The sequence below is a fragment of the Zeugodacus cucurbitae genome, chromosome 2 (genome assembly GCF_028554725.1).
Source record: "Zeugodacus cucurbitae isolate PBARC_wt_2022May chromosome 2, idZeuCucr1.2, whole genome shotgun sequence".
NCBI classification, from domain to species: Eukaryota; Metazoa; Arthropoda; class Insecta; order Diptera; family Tephritidae; genus Zeugodacus; species Zeugodacus cucurbitae.
Window position 1 is genome coordinate 80,620,810 of NC_071667.1, and position 21,986 is coordinate 80,642,795.

The 21,986-nt window shown below is 33.2% G+C and overlaps 1 protein-coding gene across 26 annotated transcripts in view; it reads left to right on the forward strand.

Moving 5' to 3' along the window:
- LOC105220499 (protein lap4) overlaps window positions 1-21,986 on the forward strand; it is a 124,721-nt gene that overhangs the window by 47,171 nt on the left and 55,564 nt on the right. For 23 of the 26 annotated variants that reach the window (XM_054225319.1, XM_054225311.1, XM_054225325.1 and 20 more), the window contains 5 exons: window positions 16,514-16,869; window positions 17,149-17,463; window positions 17,948-18,148; window positions 18,411-18,597; window positions 18,759-19,261. In XM_054225319.1, the coding sequence (XP_054081294.1) occupies window positions 16,514-16,869; window positions 17,149-17,463; window positions 17,948-18,148; window positions 18,411-18,597; window positions 18,759-19,261 (1,562 nt within the window). Of the gene's footprint in view, window positions 1-2,740; window positions 3,498-15,460; window positions 16,031-16,513; window positions 16,870-17,148; window positions 17,464-17,947; window positions 18,149-18,410; window positions 18,598-18,758; window positions 19,262-21,986 lie in introns of those variants that run through there. The other 3 variants (XM_029044366.2, XM_054225334.1, XM_029044388.2) reach the window with 3 other exon arrangements.

Sequence of the window (21,986 nt, forward strand, 5' to 3'; positions counted from 1 at the left end):
AATATTGAATTCGATTTCGATACGATAAACTGCTTTAACAGAAAGTGAGAACGTAGAGCTGTTTTATGGACTTTTATCTACAAATTTGACAAAGTGTACCTTTAACTATTCTGAGATTTCTTACAAAAAAATATTAAAAAAAAAATCTTTCGCTATTTCGCGGGGCTTTATATCGCTTTTAAACATTTTTAATTTATTTTTTTAGTCTGTTTTTGTCTCTTATCTCTAAAATACCCATTTAAAAAATAATTTAGTCCGTCATCAGTAATTATTTACATCAAAACTTCCAAATGGTTTTCTTTTAAATTTATGCAAATCATTCACTAACGAATAGATTTCGACCAAAATTTTCGTTTTTACGAATTCAATGATTTCGTAATTAGCGACATCTATTAGTCGCGGAATGTATTTTCTCGAGTCGGTAAGTAAGTTCAATGTGATCGTAAATTTTATTTTCGATACGGTTTCAATGATTCCGACGAAAATTTTTTCGATCGAATCGAACCATTTTTTGATCGAAACAGATTCAATGATTAGGCCCATTATTGTCTGAATAATAAATTATGTTCTTCCTAACTTCTCCACAAACGTGATAGTTATTTGAAAATATCTTTGAGCTAATGATTTCTAGATTATACAATACATTATGTAATACATAAAAATGCATAAATTATGCAATTTGTAAAGTTATAATAATTCTACTTCCATTATAAAATTTTGGGTTACAGTTCTGAAAATTTTACTTACTTAACATTATTTACAACTAAAATGTGTGCTACTACGGTACTGATTACTTAATATTTTAAATGAAATTAATTTGACCTTGACCTTAAATAACATTACAATACCAAAAACACAAAAAATATTGTAAAATTATTCTCAAAACAGAAAACCGATTTTTCAGCAACGCATTTGCATAAATAATATGAAGCTTAACCGCACAAGAGCAGCATTACAAAGTCAATCATTTGCCTGCAACTTTTATTGATTCGTTAAATGCGAAAAATATTTGCCAAACAGTTTGTGTGTAGGTGAACTGAAAGTGAACTTTTTCCGCAAGTGAATATAATAATTTTTTCACTGCGTCACTCTTTGCAGTTATTTAAATTATAAATTTTTTCGGAGTCTAAATTTATTGCGTCATATTGATGCAATGCATGCAAGCATACCAAAACAACAACGAAATGACATTAATATATTTTGTTGATATGTTTTTGTTGTTGCTCATTTATTTAGTGTGTGTCAATAGATGTGTGTATGTATGTATGTTACTTCACAACTTTCGTCTAATTGGTAAAACAAACAAAAGCCATAATTACGAGTACGAGGTGGTGTGCTTGAGCTCGAGCGAGCTCTCTGTTTGTTGGATTTGCCAACTATTGAGAAAATTAATCTTCTCACGTACGAGCCGAAATAATGTTGACAATGCATTATAAAGCGAATTTTACTTTACTCCCGACACAATGAAACGATGCCCTGGACAACTATATGCAGCTAGCTAGCGAGCTACTGGCTCTCGTAATCGCATAATGATAAGCCAGGCAAAATAAAAAGCCTACCGACTTTTGATTACATTTACGGTATTTTTTGTGACATTGAAATCGCGCGCTGTTTGACACAGAAAAAACGAAACGAAAACAGAAAACAGTAAAGGAAAATCAAACAAAAACTAGAAGAATGAAGTAATTTTTATTTGGAAAACGTGCAGTGGCAGCTTGATATAGTCGGCGCTTTCGATTTCATTAGCTGTGCCACGAAAATATGGATATCACGTAGAGTTTGTCGTACACAGCACACACACATTGGCAGAATAGAACGTTGCAGGGGGAGGTGGAGAGGCGAGGTAGACACACTCGAAATAGCGACAGCACTTTAACTCTCACCTAGTTTGGAAAATATTCTCGAAACTGTTATTACGTTAAATGAGCAAATGAGCACATAAATACACACTACATACTCGCACAAGTATTCGCACATAAGATGTAGTGATAAGGCTTGTTGCTCCTCATATCTGTTTGGTTATAATATATTTATCTACGTGCATGCCAATTCATATATTTTTAATATTAGCAACAGTTTTAATTTGAGTAGGTGTGTTCAAAAAATAACGGGAATTTTGAATTTTGAAATTTACAATTTTCAAATTTTTATTTTTTAAATTTTTTATTTATTTTTACTTTTTAATTTTTTTTTCCTTTAATTAATTTTTTTTTTTATTTTTTAATTAATATTTTTATTTTTTTTTTAATTATTTTTTTTTATATTTCTTTTAATTAATTTTTTATATTTTTTTAATTAATTTTTTATATTTATAATTAATTTTTTTTATATTTTTAATTAATAATTTTTTATTATTTTTTTATTTAAATAATTTTATTTTTATTTTTTTTTTTAAATAGTTTTTTTAATATTTTTTTTAAATTATTTTTTTGTGTACATACATGCATGTCCCCCTTCAACAAGAACTACAAGAGAAATAACTGAAAGAGAAAATGCTGGCACTCCCAAAAATCGAGTATGAGAAGTTTTTGGACGTTTGAAAAAAGCTTTGGCTAAAGTGCATAATATTGAAGGAGGACTACATTGATGTAGAAGAATAAATAAATAATTTTATTTTCAAAATCCAAAAAGTCCCGTTATTTTTTGAACACACCTCGTACTTACGCTCACGAGCTTCAACATCAATTTGTATAATTGTACACTACACCTGTTTGAGGCAATCTTATTTTTGCCTAGCACCCGCCGCAGGCCGCCGTCCGCCCACTGTCTATGAGCGTTTTTGTTTTGAGCATACTCTGTGTGTGTTGTTGCTATTTTTGGACTTTTGCGCTGCACAAGTGGAGCAGTAAAAATTATTTACTCTCCAGCGCACTGCGGCCGCTGCCAACAATAACAAGTGCAAACACACATACACATATATAGGCTTATAACGGCGCGGTAGGCGCGGATTGGTAACACGGTGTTGTTGAGAGGCCCGTTATTTCGATCCATATGCAGAATTTATCGTAGGCCTAGGACCATATGCATATATGTGTGTTTGTGTATGAAAATATATCGATAGCGGTGGGGTCAGCAGCGCGGGTGAAGACACTCATACACCTATATTTATAACTGAGTGCGCTGAGCGCGCCGCTAAAAGAGCAATAGCAACCGATTGGCACTTGTGCGCTTGTAGGGTCGGCGGCGCCGGCGGTGTGTGCTTTGAGGCGATTTGAGGTGCAAGTGCTCTAGCTACATACGCTGGCTCATTGCTCAGTTATTCAGTATTTTCACTTGTCGGTACAAAGAGGTGCTGCACACGCTGTAACGGCAATTCAACGACGACAGTCATTTACGTCGCAGACTTAATAATTTCGTTGTGACACCTTTGACTACGTGTGACAGTCCTACACAAAAATAATTCGGTTAAAAGTAGAAGAAAGCCATAAAGCGAGTTGAGAACAAAAACAAGAATAAAAAATAAAACAAAACAAACAACAAAAATTGAACTGAAACAAGTACGAATTTAATACACAAACAAAAAGCCGGAGAGCTGACGGTTGAAGCTGAAGCTGAAGTTGTTGGTAGCAGACATTTGTTTTGGCAGTGTTGTTGTTGTGTTGTGTTGAAATGAAAACAAATTTACGCTACTTAAAGTCGTGGCTAAAGAAGTAGCGCCCACATTAAGCTTAGGCAGGAATACAAAAAAAATAAAGCAAGAAATACAACAACAACAAGCAACAGCGCGCATTACTCATACTCCCTGTAGCACCGCGCGCGCATCCGGGGTTTTTCGCATGAAGAACACTTAGCACGCGCTGCAGTTGAATTACGCGTTCATTTGCTGGTGCTAATTTGAGCATTTTTTCTTTTTATTTTTCCAACAACAACAACAACACATCTCACACACTGCGCGCCCCTTGCGTCCAACTTTCGCAGCATATTGCAATATTTGCTCCTGCATGTGTGTGTGTTTGAGTGTTTGTATTATCTCTTATCCATCGACTGCATTACAGTTTATTGTGCAAATTTTAAGCAGTTCGCATTCTTCACTTGCAGTTCCTTCACGTCAATTTGTATTCCATTTGCGCGCTACGTCCCGCGGCCGCTGCCTGCACTGACTTCCCTGCTGCTGCTGTTGTTGGCTTTGCTGCTTTTTTTCGTTCGTTTGCCGTAATTTGTTGCATTTTATTTGCATTTGCAATTTATAGCAAAGAAAGAAAGCAAACCGGCAAGCAGCAGCATACAGCAAGTAAGCATTTAGTTACTTACAAAAGCACCGGGGGCGAAACGGCGCTGGCGCTGACGCTGGCATTGGCGCGTCGGTGTAAAAATCCGAATTCTTAGCACAAAAGTGGATTCACTTGTTTAACTTTAACAAAATACAACAATAAGCAACAACAATGCGAACTCGGAACTCACTTCGTTATTCCACGCATTTGTGGCAAGGAGCCAATAGCGATTTGTATTTTATTCTCCGTTTCCATCTTGTTGAGCAGTACTTCCTGCTTATTTATTTATTTTCCTCATTTTTGATTTTTTTTTACATTTTTTGGAGTTTTTCATGCTTTCTGCGAGGGCGACGACTGTTGCTCCGCAAGTGCCCTTACGTTTTTCAACTCCCGCGTTTTTTCGCTTTTTTCTTGCTTATTTTTTGCTTTGGATTATTTTCTTATTCGCAAATTTTATTTGCATGCATAGTGCATACGTGCGCTGCCTTATTGGTTGGTTGCACTGGAAAAGCAAACAATATGCGTTTGCTATTGCATTTCGATATGTTCCCATACGCGCTTGCCCCTGTTGTAATAAATCCAAAAAAATCAAAAGAAAATGTGTGAGAGTGTTCTAGTGCATAGTGTATTTGCATTTAGTAGCTCAAACTAGTGGGTGGTGATGTGTAGAATTGTGCTAATCAGAGTATATTGTGAAGCTGGAGAGATTTAGAAAGCAATAGTTATGTATTTAATATCAGATGTGGAATATAATGAGACGATCTTATATTACGTCACAATTTTTCAAAATTTTTTGAAAATCTCAAATTTTTGAAATATACATATATCGAAATCGATATATATCGGTTCTTGATTAAAATTTTTGGATTGCAAAAACTTCTCATATCTCTATTGAGAAATAATATTGATGAAATCAACTAATTGTTATTAAAAATAAGTGCGCTGAGTTCGAAAATTTCAACTTTTTTCTCTTCGAAATCGAAATCGATATATTTATCGATTCTTTATTCGAAACACTTTGATCTTATAAATCTTTCGCATCTTCAAAATCATGTAACTGACATCAGAATTAAGTGCGCTGAGTTATAAAATCTCCAATTATCTTCGAATATAATCGAAATCGATATATTTATCATTTTTTTATTTAAGAAATTTTTGAATGCAAAAATTTTTCACCTCACCAAAATCACCTAATTGGCAACAGAACTATGTGCGCTGAGCCCAAAAACCTCAAATTTTCTTCTGTCTAAAACGACATCGAAAAGTTATCGGTTTTTGTTCCTCATAGTTTGATTGCAAAAATCTCTCCAAAATCACCTAAATGACATCAGAACTAAGTCCGAAAATATCAAATTTTTTTTTGTCAAAATCGGAATTGGAAAATTATCGATTTTTGTTTAAAAAAATTTGGAAAGAATATTGAAATAATTTTTTAATTAAAAAAAAAAGAAAAATTACGAAAATAATCAAGATCACCTAACTGACAACAGAATTGAGTCTGGATACCTCTAATTTTTTTCTGTCCAAATCGAAAAATTATCGATTTCTGTTTAAAAAAAATTTAAAAAATGCACTTAATTCACTAGAATCACCTAACTGACAACAGCACTAGTTGCAATTAAAAATATTTCCCCTCTACTAACTAGCAGCTGTGACTGAAGAGTTAATACATCACACACATACACCCTTGTATTTTTGTGGCAAAACCCTTTAGGCTACTGGAGACGTTGATTTAGGTTAGGATTTGTGTTTATTTCGTATCAAATATTTTCTCTATTTATACTACTTTCATGCATAGATATGTGAGAACTAGCATCTTCCGCCCGCATATCGATGCTGGCTGTTGCATTACACACTTGATTGCAACACACATGTATATGTGTGTGTGTGTGTCTACAGTACATATCAAGCTCATTTTTGTTGATCTTGTGGATTTAACAATTTTTGATAACCTCAAGGTTTTCGCTATTTCGGCAACGTCTTGCTGTAGATTTTTATGCCAACACATACGCACACACGCACAGGAAAGCTGAAATTGAAAGGCGGAGGAGTGGGATATGTGCTTCTGATTTTATTGCTATAGCTTTGGGTTTTAAGCGGAAGGAAATAGCAGAGTTATTGCTGAAGGAAACGCACAATACAAGTAGATTGCATCCTTCAACAAAAATCCGAAAAAAAAATCGAAAAGAAGAAGAGCAGAGAGTGTAGTGTTGTTAAAAAGCACATAAAGCATATTTGCGCTGAACTTATTTAAACAGCAATTGCTTGGCATGTCTCGCACAAAGATATTTACACCCACACATATATATATATATAGAAATGTGTATATGCTTGTATATGTGTGTGTGTGTGTGTGTGTGTGTCTGTGTAGTGGTGTCATATTTTTAACCCAATCGATGACCTTTATTTTCCGCTCGCTAAAATATTTACTTCTCTGCTTTTGTCAGCCAATTTGTTGGTCTGTACTCCTCTTCACTTTGTGCGCAACACTTTTACAAAGTACCGTTACACTAGTATTTTTTCAGCACTCATATTACAAGCGTTGAAAGGCGGCAGCTAAAATTGATAGCGCGCGTAAAAGCTTTAAAATAACACTCGAAGTGCTGTTAATATAATTTTGCAATTTTTTTTCCAAATTAAAACAATTTTTTTTTAATTTTTTTTATTAGACATTTTTTTTTATTAAAAAAATATTAAAAAAATTTTTTTTTAAATTTTTTTGAATTTTTTTATAAATTTATTTTTTTTTTAATTTTTATTTGAAAAATATTTTTTTTTTATATTTTTTTAATTCTTAAAATATTTTTTTTATTTTTGAAATTTTTTTTTTTTCAACTTTCATTCACTTAATTTTAATGCATTTCCAATGAAAAATATCTATTTATGCCTGCATGCATGGGAAATGATATTCTTTTTTTATGCTCTCAGCAATTTTCCTCTTTGCTGAATTATTGATTTGCCTTAAACGGCTGTAAATGTGCGGAAGCTTGTGGGACGCACATTTGTGTGTGAGTGTGTGTGTGTTTTGTGGAAATATGCTGTAAAAGTGCGTTAAATAAATTAAACGTGACTGCTGTTTGTCGGCTTTTTTATATACATATACACACACACGTAAAAATGTTGGCATAAAAAGGCTTCAGGCTTGTGCTTATTTGAGGGTCTTTTTTAGAGCACTTTTTTGCCTCGGTTTAAGCGTAGAAAAATGCTTTAGCATTTATATGCCGTTTTATTGACACCAAATGGCAAGTTTTTATTTATTTTTTTTACAGTGTTTTGTTGTAGGATTATGCGGCTGCAGGCCTAGTTTTTCAGTTCTAAGCAGTTAGTTGTTTATATTTTTTTTATACTCTAGTGCTGACATTGTTTGCAAATAATAAAAATAAAATAAAATAGAAATTACTGCAACATACGCCATTAGCGTGCAGAAACATGATTATGTTTTGCCAACAAACTTTTTAACACATCACTTTTTAATTAACAATTTCCTTTGTTTTTGTCGGAGAAAATATATAATTTAATTAGCAGGAATGCAAACATACGCGCTAAAATAGAAAGTTCTTCACGTGGTTACAGGCACGTAGATATACTATAAGCGAATACATACATATTCATGTATATATGTAACTTAAACTTATACATACATATAAATGTTGAGCTACCACAATTTGTTAGTAAATTTCATGAAAATAAAATTTATCAACACTTTTCAAACCCTCATTTACTTCACTACTCACTTTTCAAGGTAATGATGTCACTTTGCTAAACAAATATTAATTTTGTATGTATAATAAACAAAATCATATCGTCAAGTTTACCACATTTTCAATATCAATTTACCGCTGCAGATTAAGTGATTAATATTATTATTTTTTTGTTTTTGTTTTCTGATAAGTCAAAATTGATATGGAGTTCTACTTACATACATACATGGAAACCTTGCATACACACTCTTCCAAAAGTATACCAGTGGCATAAGTCCAAATATTTTTACATTTTCGTTGTGGACAGTTGAACTAACAAGGTCAATACTAAATTGTGATGCAACCCAATTGAAGTGTGCTTTGTTATCAAACAGCGAAGTTTTGTAATACACCTGTCATTCATTTGTAGGCTTAGTCATATTCGAATCAAATGTGCTCTATTTAATGTTATTGCATTGTATTACTGATTTTTTTATCGCGTTATCAGGTTTGGCAATCGTGGGTTCGCTGTAGACTTGCATAAAGAGAAGTGTTTGTGTGTGAGTAATGCATGTGTTTGAATACTTAATTTTTTTTTGGTTTTGAAAATATACATATAATACATGTGAGAAAATTTCTAAATTTAAGAAAAAAATTTAAGTAATTGTTTGGTGCAAAATCTGTTAAATTTTTAGTATTCCAAATTTTTATTATTAGCACATTTTGCTTTTATTACAAATTTTAATTAAATTTTTAGAATATTTATTTTTTTTATTTTAATTTAATTTTATTCCATTTTATTTCATTTTATTTAATTAATTAATTTTTATTTAATTTAATTTAATTTAATTTTTTTATATTATTTTATTTTTTTTTATTTTATTTTATTTTATTTTATTTTATTTTATTTTATTTTATTTTATTTTATTTTGTTTTAGTTTATTTAATTTAATTAATTTAATTTAATTTAATTTTTATTTTTTTATTTTATTTTATTTTATTTTTGAATTTTATTTTTGTATTCTATTTTATTTAATTAATTTAATTTAATTTAATTTTTATTTTTTTATTTTATTTTATTTTATTTTATTTTATTTTATTTTATTTTACTTTATTTTATTTTTTTCTTTTTCCTAAATTATTTTTATGCCACCCTAATGCCATTCTTTTCAAGTCCACACACACTCAAACTTATTTCATGTCGCCGCATTTTTTTCTGCTGCAAGCTACACCTGCTCTCTCCCCTTTATTATATTCGCTCATTCATTTATCGCAATCTTTTGTTTACACTTTGTGATTAGCGCTTAATATACCTTATACCTGTTGGAAGTTTATTACACCATTTTATAGATACACACACACACATGCATACATACAAAGTATGTTTATCATTCAGCGAAGCGTTTTGCTTATCTGCCTTTGATTATGGCATATGCTTGTGTGTTTGTGCTTATATTCTTTTGCAGAATATTCTTTTTTTTCCACACTCTCAGCCATTAAGCCAACTCATTGATTTCGCTGCTATAAATGTAACAGTAAAAGCGCTCTAATTTTGGATTCGATAGTGTGTTTTACTCAATACTAATTTGTCATCTACATAATTACGTACAGGTGCCTAGTTATATATGACTTCTTTGTTGTTGTTTTTGTTCTATGCTATCTATGGAATTTTTGTAGTTGCAAGATAACAGAAAAAGTTATTTATTTGTTATGCTTTTCCTTGGTGTGCCAACCAGCCCAATTGGCTGCGCGACCCAGTCAGAGCAGGGCACAGCACAGCGAACTCTGATGACGAAACATTTCCGTTGACTGATGTTTGTTTGCTTTTGTTGTTTTACTTCCAACTTTTGATGCACTGACTCAGCTACACAAGTTTTCGCTTCGCTGTTTGGCTATTTCAATTTATTAAGTGTAACACTTTCTGTTGTTTTGTCTTGTTTTTGGTTTTGTCTCCGCGCCATTCGTATTTTGACTTTTAACTGTTTTCATCACTGATACACTATCATTTTCGGCTGTTCGAATTTCATCAACTCGTTTCATGCTTTGCCACCTTGCAGCTACTGTCTGTTTTGCTCACTCTTTTGCAATTTTCTTTTTCACTTTTTTTTGTGATTCTTTATTTTGTTGTTTCTTTGTTTTCTATAGTAAAACTTTCTTCATTAATTTTTAACGGCACTACTTCAGCAGTTTGTATGTCTGAAAGTGTGTTTTTATTTGTTTGACACTTTTCAACGGTTTATTGTGTAATTTGTCAAATAAAATGCGCGAAGATTTGTGACGATTAATCATTTTATGCGCGGCGTTGCATGGAACCTTTGAACATTCGGAGCATGAGAGTGAAAATGTGTTGGAAATTTGTAAATAAAAAATACATTTTTTTAATTAAAATTTATTTTTTTTATAAATTAAAAATTAAATTCAAATTTACTATTTTTTAAAACAAATTTCAGCAAAATATTAAAAATAAATTTGAAATTTTGATTTCATAAAATTGGCATGTGTCATAAAATCTACTCACAGAAGCTATTCTCTTGCATTTAATATTCATTTTAACTTTCTCATTTAATTGTGCTAGTCACACTTCATTTGCGTAAACATTTCCCATTAAAGTTTTATCAAAATATGCTGCCTACAACAAGCAAGGTCATGTTCAAATTTCCTCTTAAATATCTGCCATTAATTATGTTAACTGAAATTCATTTAGTAGTTCACTTGTGTTCTACTGTCATGTTCATTTTGAAAGTTTTATTATTTTTGCTAATCCTACAGGCCTGTCATTTGCATTTATCTTTAATGCATTTCATAGTCATAGCTACTTACTCTTGACCTAATTTGTACTAATTTGGTTTGACTTAAAACAAAATCGAGCGCATTTTAGTTAATTTAGAGAAATTGAAAGTGTGCGCTGGATGTAGCAATTAAATTATGACAGATTTACAGGTGTTTAGCTTGTGGGAATGTAATTATTTAAATTTTTTTTTTCATTTCATCAAAATTAATTTCCGAAAATATTTCTATGTTTTTGTTGTTCCTTTAAAAGTGATTTTTTATCTTAGCGAGTGTTCTTTTGCCCCAGCTCGCCTATCAACGAGGCTCTTTAAACAGCAGTTACCACATAAATAGTGAATATTTAACGGGGGTATACTGGTCTAGACGCATGAATTTTAGGCATTTTTTAAACTAAGATAAAAAAATGAAATTTTTACTATCCATTTTTTTATTGACATTTTAATGATATAAAAAAATTGCAAGAAAAAAACAAAATTCGTCGAGATACGGGCCGGTGGAGTGGGGGCTTCAAAAAAAACGGTGCGTCCTGGTTGACGTGATTTCAACCCTAAAACATAAAAAACAAGAAGGTTCTTCATTAGTAAGGATGTCGTATTGGTTTTCATAATAACTAATAATTAATAACAAAATGGCGTCGACTTGAAAAAAAAAAATTTTTTTTTGACCCGATTTTCGACGTTTTCGAGTTTTTTAGAAATACTTCAAATCAAAATTTTTGGAAATCCAAGGCAGACACGATAGAGCATTGTATAAAGAAGATATATACCAAATTTCAAAGGAATCGGTTCAGTAGAAAGATATTATGTCAACCACCTTAAAAAAAGTTTCGAGAAAAACGCGTTTAAAGTTTAGGAGACCGCTCGGCTGGCTCGGACGCCACGTCACAAAATCGGCTGTATCTCCGAAAATAAGTAGAATTTTGAAAAATCCTAAGTATAAACTTTCAAAATATGCAAAAAAAAATCGATGTTTTCAAAATCCTAGACCAGAATACCCCCTTAAGAATAATTATTACAATTGGAAACTTTTATTGTTTATTGTTATTACTATTTTAATTTAAACAGAAATGTTATATTAACGAAGTGTGTTCCAAAAATAAGGGAAATCTTTGAATTCTTGATATCAAAACTTAGTGTAATATTTTAGCCTAACCTATTTAATATATCAATCAAAATTTCCGAGGTCCGATAATTCATATATGAGATCTGTTCCAAAAATAATTTCCGGGATTTTTCCTTTTTTTGAAAAATATTTAATCATTCGTCTACATTAATGTTGTCGCCTTCAAAATAGTCTCAATTCTATATTAAGCGCTTTTTCCAGTCGTCGAAACACTTCTCAAACTCGATTTTTGGGTTAGCCTCTGGGTCTTTCAGCGATTTCTCGTATGCCTGTAAAACGATGGCCCTTTACGGTTCTCGTTATGGTTATAGTTCTCTGGAAATAGGGAAAAGTGGCTGACGAATATGGAGTCTGGGGCATCGTTACAAAATTGTTTTTTTTTTTTTTGGCGAAGACAATCAACTCGTGAAACTGTACAACTCTCGTTATTTTTTAAACATACGGTATTGTATGAAATTCTTCCAATGAAAGTACTTGCTCAAAATTTAGATTTCTTAATTGTTATTTTTATAATTGTGTGACCATAAATGGAGTATTTATTATTTTTGGGTTATTTTTTGTAAAATACCATAATTTTTTCTAATCGTTATTCAAAGATTATATGTTCAACATTAAATCGGTTATTATTACAAGAAACTGTTATACGACATTAATGACTTTCAAATTAGCTGTTTTGATCTTTATTTCCCCTCTACTTTCTTTTATCGATTTTATTGCCATTGGTATGTGACTAATTGAAGTTCAATTGCTGGCTGATAATAATTTTTTTGCATTTAATTAAGCTAGAGTACAATTAGTTATCGTTTAGTTCATAAGTAGCAGGTAATTAACCTTTTAGGAATTTCTACTCTCTAGCGCTAAGCGTAAACTCAAGGGCAATGATGTTAAGAAAGCAGGAGCAATGCCACTAATTGAATTTGCATTTCCAATAATTAGCTATTTTTCATTGATTTTCTTGTAATAACGAAAGCTGCATTATAAATTAATATTCTTCGCGCTTGCATTTGTTAAATTAAATAAAAGAATATTGTAATTCCATATGTAATATTCCCATGCCATTACTACCATACAAATTCATTCAGTGCGACTATTACCACGCCGATTAATTGAACAGCTGGCCAGCTGTTTTTCTCCACCGTAGTACTTTACCAAGCATTGAACTCTGGAACTCTGGCCATGGTCGAATGGTCTCGGTCGGTGTCTTTGGTGCGTCAGCATCTCAGCATCTCAAGATGCTGACCGGCTGGCTGTTCGACCCATTCAATGCTTGACTGGGCAGTAATGCCGTATAAATAAAGCATACCAATTTGCTCCTCATCATATTTGCTGCCATTACTTATTACGATGCTCTTGATTGTTGCGCTGCCAGTGAGCTCCGTGGTATCTCCCTCCAGCTCTGTGTCGTTTATTTGGCGCATCGGTTGCCTGGCTGTTGGGTGGCGTTGGGCTGCTGCGGCCTGTTGTGCATACTATTGTGTTGTGTACTGTGCGCTTGGTTGCTGTAAAAGTCAATCGGATTTTCGTGCCAATATGCTGCTGCTCCTGCTGCTTTGTTTAGTCGTTCGATTTGAAATTTATGATCATCTTCTTCGTTCACGCTTCAATGCCATTCACTCTGCACAATTGCAGAATGAGTGACATGGCTGGCGTAAAAAATTGTTTGGGATTTATTGTGTTCAATGCGGTTTGGTTTGTTTGTTTGGCAAACATTTGTTGTTGCTGTTTGTTGTTGCGAAAGTTGTGGCAGCGCTGAATTTCCCTTCAGCCAAAGTTATAAACCATTTCATTTATTCCTTGAAGAGTCACAATTTTATGTCTTTTATATGGATTCGACGTCTAATCTGCATCTCAATGTCTGCACTTTGTTGTTGTTCGCGCATATTTGTTGCTACTTGTATATTTTTGTTGTAAATTTTTATTGATTTCCTTTGTTGTACAATCAAATGTTAGAAATCGTAAAATTTGTTACTTGCTTATATTTTTATAAAGAGCAGAAGAAATATACATAAAATCTCGTGGATTTTGCATTGATGTTTAATATTTGTCTATGTACAGTGATGGTCATATAAATAGGATCGATTTTTTTTATTGCGAATATTAAATGTTATCGTCTAAGAGACTTAGAGGAGAGGAAAGCAAGCTAAAATAAAAAAATTTGCCAGATTTTGCTATAATGTTAAATAATTGCATACGGTGGTGGTCGGGTAAATAGGAAACTTTTTTTAATTTCTTAGAACTAGTATTTTTGTACATAATTTATTTTAATAAATTATCTTAAAAGCCCTTCTGCTTCTTTTTTAAATTATTTTTTACGTTAAATCATAACTTATAGAAATATATAAATTAATTTATTGATAATTTGCTGGTTCCAATTGCGAATCGACTTACTGCAGTATTGCTTGTCATCTGAGTTAATTATTAGCCTCTTCTGGCTTCTGGCTTCTCGATTTCCCGTTGTCCATGTCATGTTCCTCATGTAGCGGTATTTCGGCCCATTAAATGAATTTTAACGCTCATTTTCACTAAAGTACCGGTATCCACACCTCTATAGAATCATAAAATAGTAGTTGGCGTTTCCCTAATTGTTAATATGAAGAGTTTCTCGATTGGTCCACCACGTCCATATTTTAAGGGGTTAGGTGGATTTCAAACTTTCAACTCAATTAGAAAATATTTTTTTTGTTTTTTTTTTTTTTAAATAGTATAATATGTTTAGATCCGACTACAATTCTAAGTGATAGACTCTTTGGGAGTTCCGTCCATATGGCCAAGTTAGTTTCAATTAAAAAAATTTAACGCGTTTATCTCTAAACTCTATTTTTGAAGTCGGTGGACACGAATACTCGTAAAGATATGAAGCGATTTTGTTCAAATTTTGTACATACCTCCCCCTTAAGTCACGGCAAGGACTAAGGATGTGGTTGTTAGGATTGTATTCCGTTCGGATCCGTTTTGAGGCTCAGTCCCTGTACAATGATTAGGATTTCTATAGAGAATGGTCTCTATATATAATAGTTTTATTAAATCAAATAATTTGGTATAGAGTCCAACTATACTCAGCAAAATGAAGAAAAGTCGCCTTAGAAGACTAAAGAATTTCCATAATCCCCGTTTATCTTTAATTTTACTACCGAAAATCAGTTAAATGCAATTTGAATTTAAGTTCAAAAGAAACATCTAAGAATACTTGCAATAAATCTACAAAGCACCAAAAAGCGATATACTATTATTGCACTCCGCTTAGTCGCACGATTTAAGCGATGAATTGTGTAGTCACTAGTCACTTTCCAAAGCTATTATCGATGCAGTTCAACGCATTAAAATCCAATAAGCAAATATATATTTTGTAAAGTGCCTGCGATTTCTTTACTGCTTGCTGCATGTTGCACACTCACATAAAGGCTCATGCATATATGCATATGCTTTTTACTTTAGTTACTTATATTACTTTTATTGGCTCTTCGCTGACTGCCTCAGCGCTTCCACTGCACTGCAGCTGCTGCTGAAATATTTCTCTTGCGATTTTTTTGTATAAAATTACGTACGCATAGATGCCAAGCTACTTTGCTTCAGCTACCCGTTCAGCTACCTCCGCTGCAACTGCTGCCGAGAGGACGATTCGATGAAATTGCACAAAAATAATAAAATTGATAAAAGCTCTTTACAGAATGAGGATGCATTAGTTGTACATGTATAGAGTACATATATATGTGTATGTGTATGTGTGCTTACAAAAGTACAAAGACGGCGAGGCGGATATGTGATCCGTTTACACAAAATCTGTTACACTTACGCATATAGAATACATAAATATATAAATATAAAGAAAGCAGCAATATTATTATTGTTTATAACGAATACGTGAAGCGTATAAGCCGATTTTTGATTTATACAACCGACATATATACAATCATACGAGTAGAAAAAACATTCATGCGAATGCATTATTGAATAGGCGAGTGTGTAGAAAACGAAGAAAACACCCATAAAACACTAATATGTTCAACATTAAGCTAAAAATTAAAGAGGGCGATAACACATTTCCACGCTCAAGGCGTGCCGGTTCGCTGGCCAACACCAGCGGTCGCAGCAGTCCGGCCAATATGAGCTTACGCAGTTCGCTCGCCTCCTCGAATCGCAGCCCCAACAATTCGCTGAAACGCAAGGACAAACGTGTGCGCATCGTAACGACGTACACTGGGGATTTGGAGCGCAACAGACAATATGGTAAGAACTTATATTTGTGGTAACAGTAAATGGTAACGGTAATGATGTTGCTGTGCAGCGGCTGAAGTGTCGGCAGGTGAAATCATAACTAAATACCAGTAAAAAGCAAGAAGAATACGCACCCACAACTGGACTCACATGTATATTTCAAGTAGAGCTACGGAGCTCGAGGAATTTAAGTGCCCTACATTTTTGTGGCCGCAGCGACTTGCTACATGGTAATAACAAAACGTGACGGGCATAGCAAACAAACCTTTTGGCTTCGAGGACTTTGTGAATGTAAAAGTAAAATAACACAGTCTAGACCAATGAAACTTGGCTGCACTGAAAACTTCTCGGAGCATGTGATGATGAAAGCGAAAATGTCATAAATTTTTATATAAATGTTACTTTCAACTCGTATTTACTGCTGTACCCATACTCCTTCGCCATAACCTATAACATTATTTCATGTGCACTCTCTTTTATCTTCCTCTCTTCCAGATGCCGTGGACGGTCTCACCGAACTCCGACTCGAACAGTACGAAATCCACATTGAGCGCACCACTGCCGGTCTGGGCTTGAGTATAGCGGGCGGCAGAGGTTCCACACCGTTCAAAGGCGATGACGAAGGCATTTTCATATCACGCGTTACCGAAGGTGGCCCCGCCGATTTGGCCGGCTTGAAAGTTGGCGATAAAGTACTAAAAGTGAATGGCATTAATGTGGTCGATGCCGATCACTATCAAGCTGTGCAGGTGTTGAAGGCCTGCGGTGCGGTGTTGGTGTTGGTGGTGGAACGCGAAGTCACGCGTCTAATAGGTCATCCGGTGTTTAGCGAAGATGGCTCCGTCTCACAGGTGGGTGCAATTTACTTGTGGATATTTTTGTATATATGTATGTATGTATATATAATATATGTATATGTATGAACAAGTCGAGCCATTTGTTGATATGTCGCTTAATTAAATGCTTGCTGCGGTAAATTGTGTCGTTAAACATGCAATTAGCGTTGCGTAAGTGCGAATTGTCGCTTAAATACATGTTGGCAAATTGATTTTTATTTACTGCAATGAAATGCCACATACAACAAATACAACAAATACAATATTTGCAAATTAAATTTTCTTCACTTGCAGATATCGGTGGAAACGCGTCCATTGGCCGCCGCAGCGCAGCAGCAGCATGAAAAATTCATTCCGGCACCGATTGAAATTATACCAGAACAGCAGCCGCTACAACTACTACAACAACAGCCACTCCAACAACAACAACTAGTGCAACAAGCGCCTGCCAACTTCAACAGCTATCAAGCGAATGTATTTACAACACCAACAACAGCAGCAGCCGTATCAACAAATGCAGCAAATTTATCACAACAGCAACAACAACAACAGCTGCAACCGCAACATGTTGGTGTGGGTGCAACAAATGGCGTTTTGGAAAATGGCAAGGTTGGTTTTGGTTGTAGCTTGTGTCTCGGTCAGCAATGCTGTTGAATTTCCAGTGTAAAATTCATGAAAAATGGTTTTGCAAACGTAAATTAAATGAAAGTAGTTTTCAAAATTTTGCTCTCATGCAGAAAAAACTGTTGCAGAAAGCTTTGTAGAAAAATGTAATTTGCAAAATGGTAGATATTCGGTAAATAATAACAAATAATAGCATGAAGCATGCAGTTCCACGTGTGAAATGTTTTAATGAATATTGAACTGCTCTTTTTTAATCAAATTAGTGTTATTTGCAAGCATTGCTGTTAGCCAATATGCTACTGTCTTCATATTATATTGATATGAGTACTTAACACATGAGCAGTTCTCTCTTTTTTCAATTGTAGTTGAAAAAGTGAGGTTATCCGCTGTAAACTATATACCCATATTTACACAATTTCAATTTGCCTTTCGCCTTTTCACATATGTACATTCATCTCACTCATTGCAGGATGCCCCCTTGAGCTATTTACAGTTGCACACGACTTTAATTCGTGATCAAATCGGACAGGGCTTGGGCTTCAGCATTGCTGGGGGCAAAGGCTCGCCACCATTTAAGGATGGCTGCGATGGAATTTTCATTTCACGCATAACTGAAGGCGGTTTAGCGCATCGTGACGGCAAAATAATGGTTGGCGACCGCGTCATGGCTGTAAGTGCATTAAACCTATACGGCAACAACAACAAAAACAACAATATGCAGCAGTTGGATATGCTATAATGACAGTTATATATGTGCATATAAATATATATTTGTATCGCATTTATATACATTCACAAAGCCAGTTCTGCAATTATACATTAACATTTGCAATTTGTCGCGGTTGTCATTGCAATATCAAACTGTTTGTGTTGTTGTGCTGCGTTGTTTGTGTACTCTGCTTAATCCAGCATTGTGTGATTTGTATTTACAGATTAATGGCAATGACATGACGAACGCTTGTCATGACGCTGCGGTGCAATGTCTCACAGAGCCGCAACGTTTTGTGCGTCTGGTGTTGCAGCGTGAGTACCGTGGTCCCTTGGAGGCACCACTGAGTCCACGCAGTCCAGCTGTTTTGAATTCGCTTAGTCCTTCCGGTTATCTTGCCAATCGGCCAGGTATGTAAAAAATTTAAAATTCTCTAAAAATTCTCTTAAATTCTTTAAAATCCTCTTAACATTTTTTTCAAATTCTGTTAAAATTTTTTTTATTCAAATTTAATATCGTTTCTTGCATATTTACACCTTTTTTTTTCTTCGCACTTTCTTTATTCCAACAGCGAACTTCAATCGCTCCATCGGCGACATGATATCCGAACAAGCACAAACTAATCTGCAACAGGCGCCCACAGCGGCACCACTCTTGGCGCAGCAGCAGCAGCAACAGCAATACCCGGCACAACAACAATTTAACTATACGACACAGCCGGCAGCTTATGAAATAAACAAAACTGTTACGTTACCCAACACTACAGCGGCAGCAGCAGCAGCAACATTAACAAACGCCACTGTAGGTGCTAACAACGCCCCGAAAACAAATGGTTTTACGACTGCGCCAGCAACAACTGCGGCATACCAACAGCCACAGCAGCAGCAGCAGCAACAAATCGATAAGGTCACAGGTCAACCTGTGCCAGCGCCCAGGCGCGCAAATTCCATACCTTTGGGAGATGCGCCAGCGGAAGCCACACCAGCCAACGGTAATGCCACACAGCCGCCAGATGCGTCGAATAAGCCAACAGCGACACCGAACATAGCCACAGATGCTTCTGCTGAATCACAGGTATGTAGTAGCGAAGGTTTGACTTTTTCTTTTTCGTAAACTCCACATTAAACTATATTAATTGTGTGTGTCTGTAACTGATTTGTATTCAATACGTTAGCGCATATAATACGCATTGGTCTTTAGTTAAACATAATTATTGTTTTGTCAGTCATCAATACACACACATACCCACCCACCGCCATTCAATGTATCTACTCATTTTCAGCGCGCAAAAAAATTTGAAAAAAAGGTCCAATATTCCTTACCTCTTGTCGCTGACAGTTGTTGATCGCTTTCAAATTATACATATTTCACGCGCTAAATTGCTTGCATTTAAATCCTTTAATAATCGTTTTAAAGTAATTTGTGTACTTTTGCTGCCATTCATACAGACGCGTGCATTATTCAGAGCACCTTGCACCTTTGTATTCACACACATGCTTACGAGTCGTTTAAGTGCCATTGTATTTGTACCAAACACTAATTTTGAGTTAAAGGTTTTCGAGAAATAATTGTCAATGTGAAATCATAATTTACTCGTAAAATTACAAATTACTCCATAAGGTAAGTATAACAGGGTATTTTTAAGGACTATAACATCATTTTCAAGTACTATAAGGATAAAAAATTTAAATCTAAAAAAAAGTAATAATTCTTTATAGTAAGGTTAGATTCATATCCGTGCTTGGTCAAATTGAAACTTTTCGGTTAAAAAATACGAAATTATTTTGATGCTATAAAATAATTTAGTGTTGACTTGAAATGAAGATAATTTAGGTTAGAATAAGCCACCAATCTGGTCTTCGCTGAGTCAAATTTATTTCTTTTAGGTTAGAAAAAATATGAAATAGTTTGGATAGATTTTACTTGAAATTAAGAGCATTTTAGTTAGAGAAATTTTTTGGTTTCTGAAAAATAATTAGTAATCACTTGAAATGATTTAGATAATTTAGGTTAGAAAAAATACGTAGTTTTGATTCAAAAAAATAATTTAATATTCACTTGAAATGGAGATTATTTAGGTTAAAATAGGCTAGATTAGCAGCTGTGTAGGATAAACTTGAGAACTTTTAAGTTAGAAAATCTATAAAATTGTTTTGATTCTAAAAAATAAAATAATAATCACTTGAAATGAAGATTATTTAGGTTAGAATAGGCTAGACTGTCAGAAAATTTGGTTCAATTTACAACTTTTAGGTTAGAAAAAATTCAAAATTGTTTTGATACTACAAATATTTCAGTATTCACTTGAAATGAAGATTAGGTTAGAATATTTGATAGGCATCTCTTCTGGTCAAATTTCGAATGTTTAGGTTAGAAAAAATATGTAATAGTGTTGATTTTGAAAAATAATTTAGTTTTCACATAAAATGAAGATCGTCAAGGTTAGAAAAGGTAGATTAGTAGCCGTGCTGGGTAAAATTTAGAAATTTTAGGTTAGATAAAATTCGAAATTTTTTTATTCTGAACTGTAATTAAGTATTCACGTGGAGTTGAGATCATTTAGACTAGAGTGACATTTGTGCTGGGTCAATTTGAGAATTTTTAGGTTAGAAAAAAGACTTGTTTTGACTATATAATAAATAAATTGAATAATTTAGTATTAAGTTTAAATGAATATAACAGCTGTGCCTTGCTTGGAATTTTTAGGTTAGAAAACGTAAGAAATTGTTTTGTTTCTAAAAAATAATTTAGTAATCCCTTGAAATTAAGATCTTTTAGTTAGAATAGGCTAGATTAGCAGCTGTGCGGAGTAATTTTTTTTTTACTGTAAAAATTAATTTTGAATTCTCTTGAAATTAAGATCATAAGTCATTATAACATTTTCATAATATTTTGTATAGGAAATTGACGGAATATTATTAAGTAGACTTACAAGTATATAAAAAAATTTCAGGATCCCAATTAAAATAAGTTTTTATAATTGAATTAGATTTAGAAAATCAAATAATTATTATATCTTTCATTATTATTTTTTAAATCAATTTATGTTATAGAATTTCTCCTCAAAGGTGAGTACACATTTATGAGTGGTTTGCAAAATTTTTGCGGTAAATTATGTATTTCACATTGGATTTGCGTGTGGCACGCCGACACATGCTTAATATTTTAACTCTTTCACCGGTTAATAAACAATTGTTGATGATATTTTTTTTGTATAATAATTTCCGCCTTTCATGCGGAAGTTTATATTTTTAATGATTATTTACTAGTTTATTGTGTGCTAATCTAAAATAAATAAATAATCAATTTATTTCCAATTAACCGCAATATTGTGTTTGTGTTTGTACGTATATTGCATGAATACATAGAGTTTAAATGTGTATTTGGATGAATTTACTATTTTGTATGTACAATTTTGCAGAGCCCAGTGTAAACTACTGCACCCCATATGGTATAAATATTAATAAATATATACTTATATATAAACATCCTTTATTACACCTGCATAAACATATAGACATATATTGATACTCGTTATATATATATTTGTAACAATTCACTGCAAAATTATACTTCATGTATTATCGGGTTTTGTACTAGATTATATACGTAGGTATTTTTTTAAATTATTTTTTAGTTTATGCATTTTAATTAACTAGGACATAGAACCGTTGTTAGTCATATTTTTTTTTTAATTTTTAGTTATTATTTTTATTTACTTAGTGCATATTTGAAATTAGTATACTAGGCATCACTTTGGCTAATTATAAACATCCTTATATAAATAGTATGTATATGA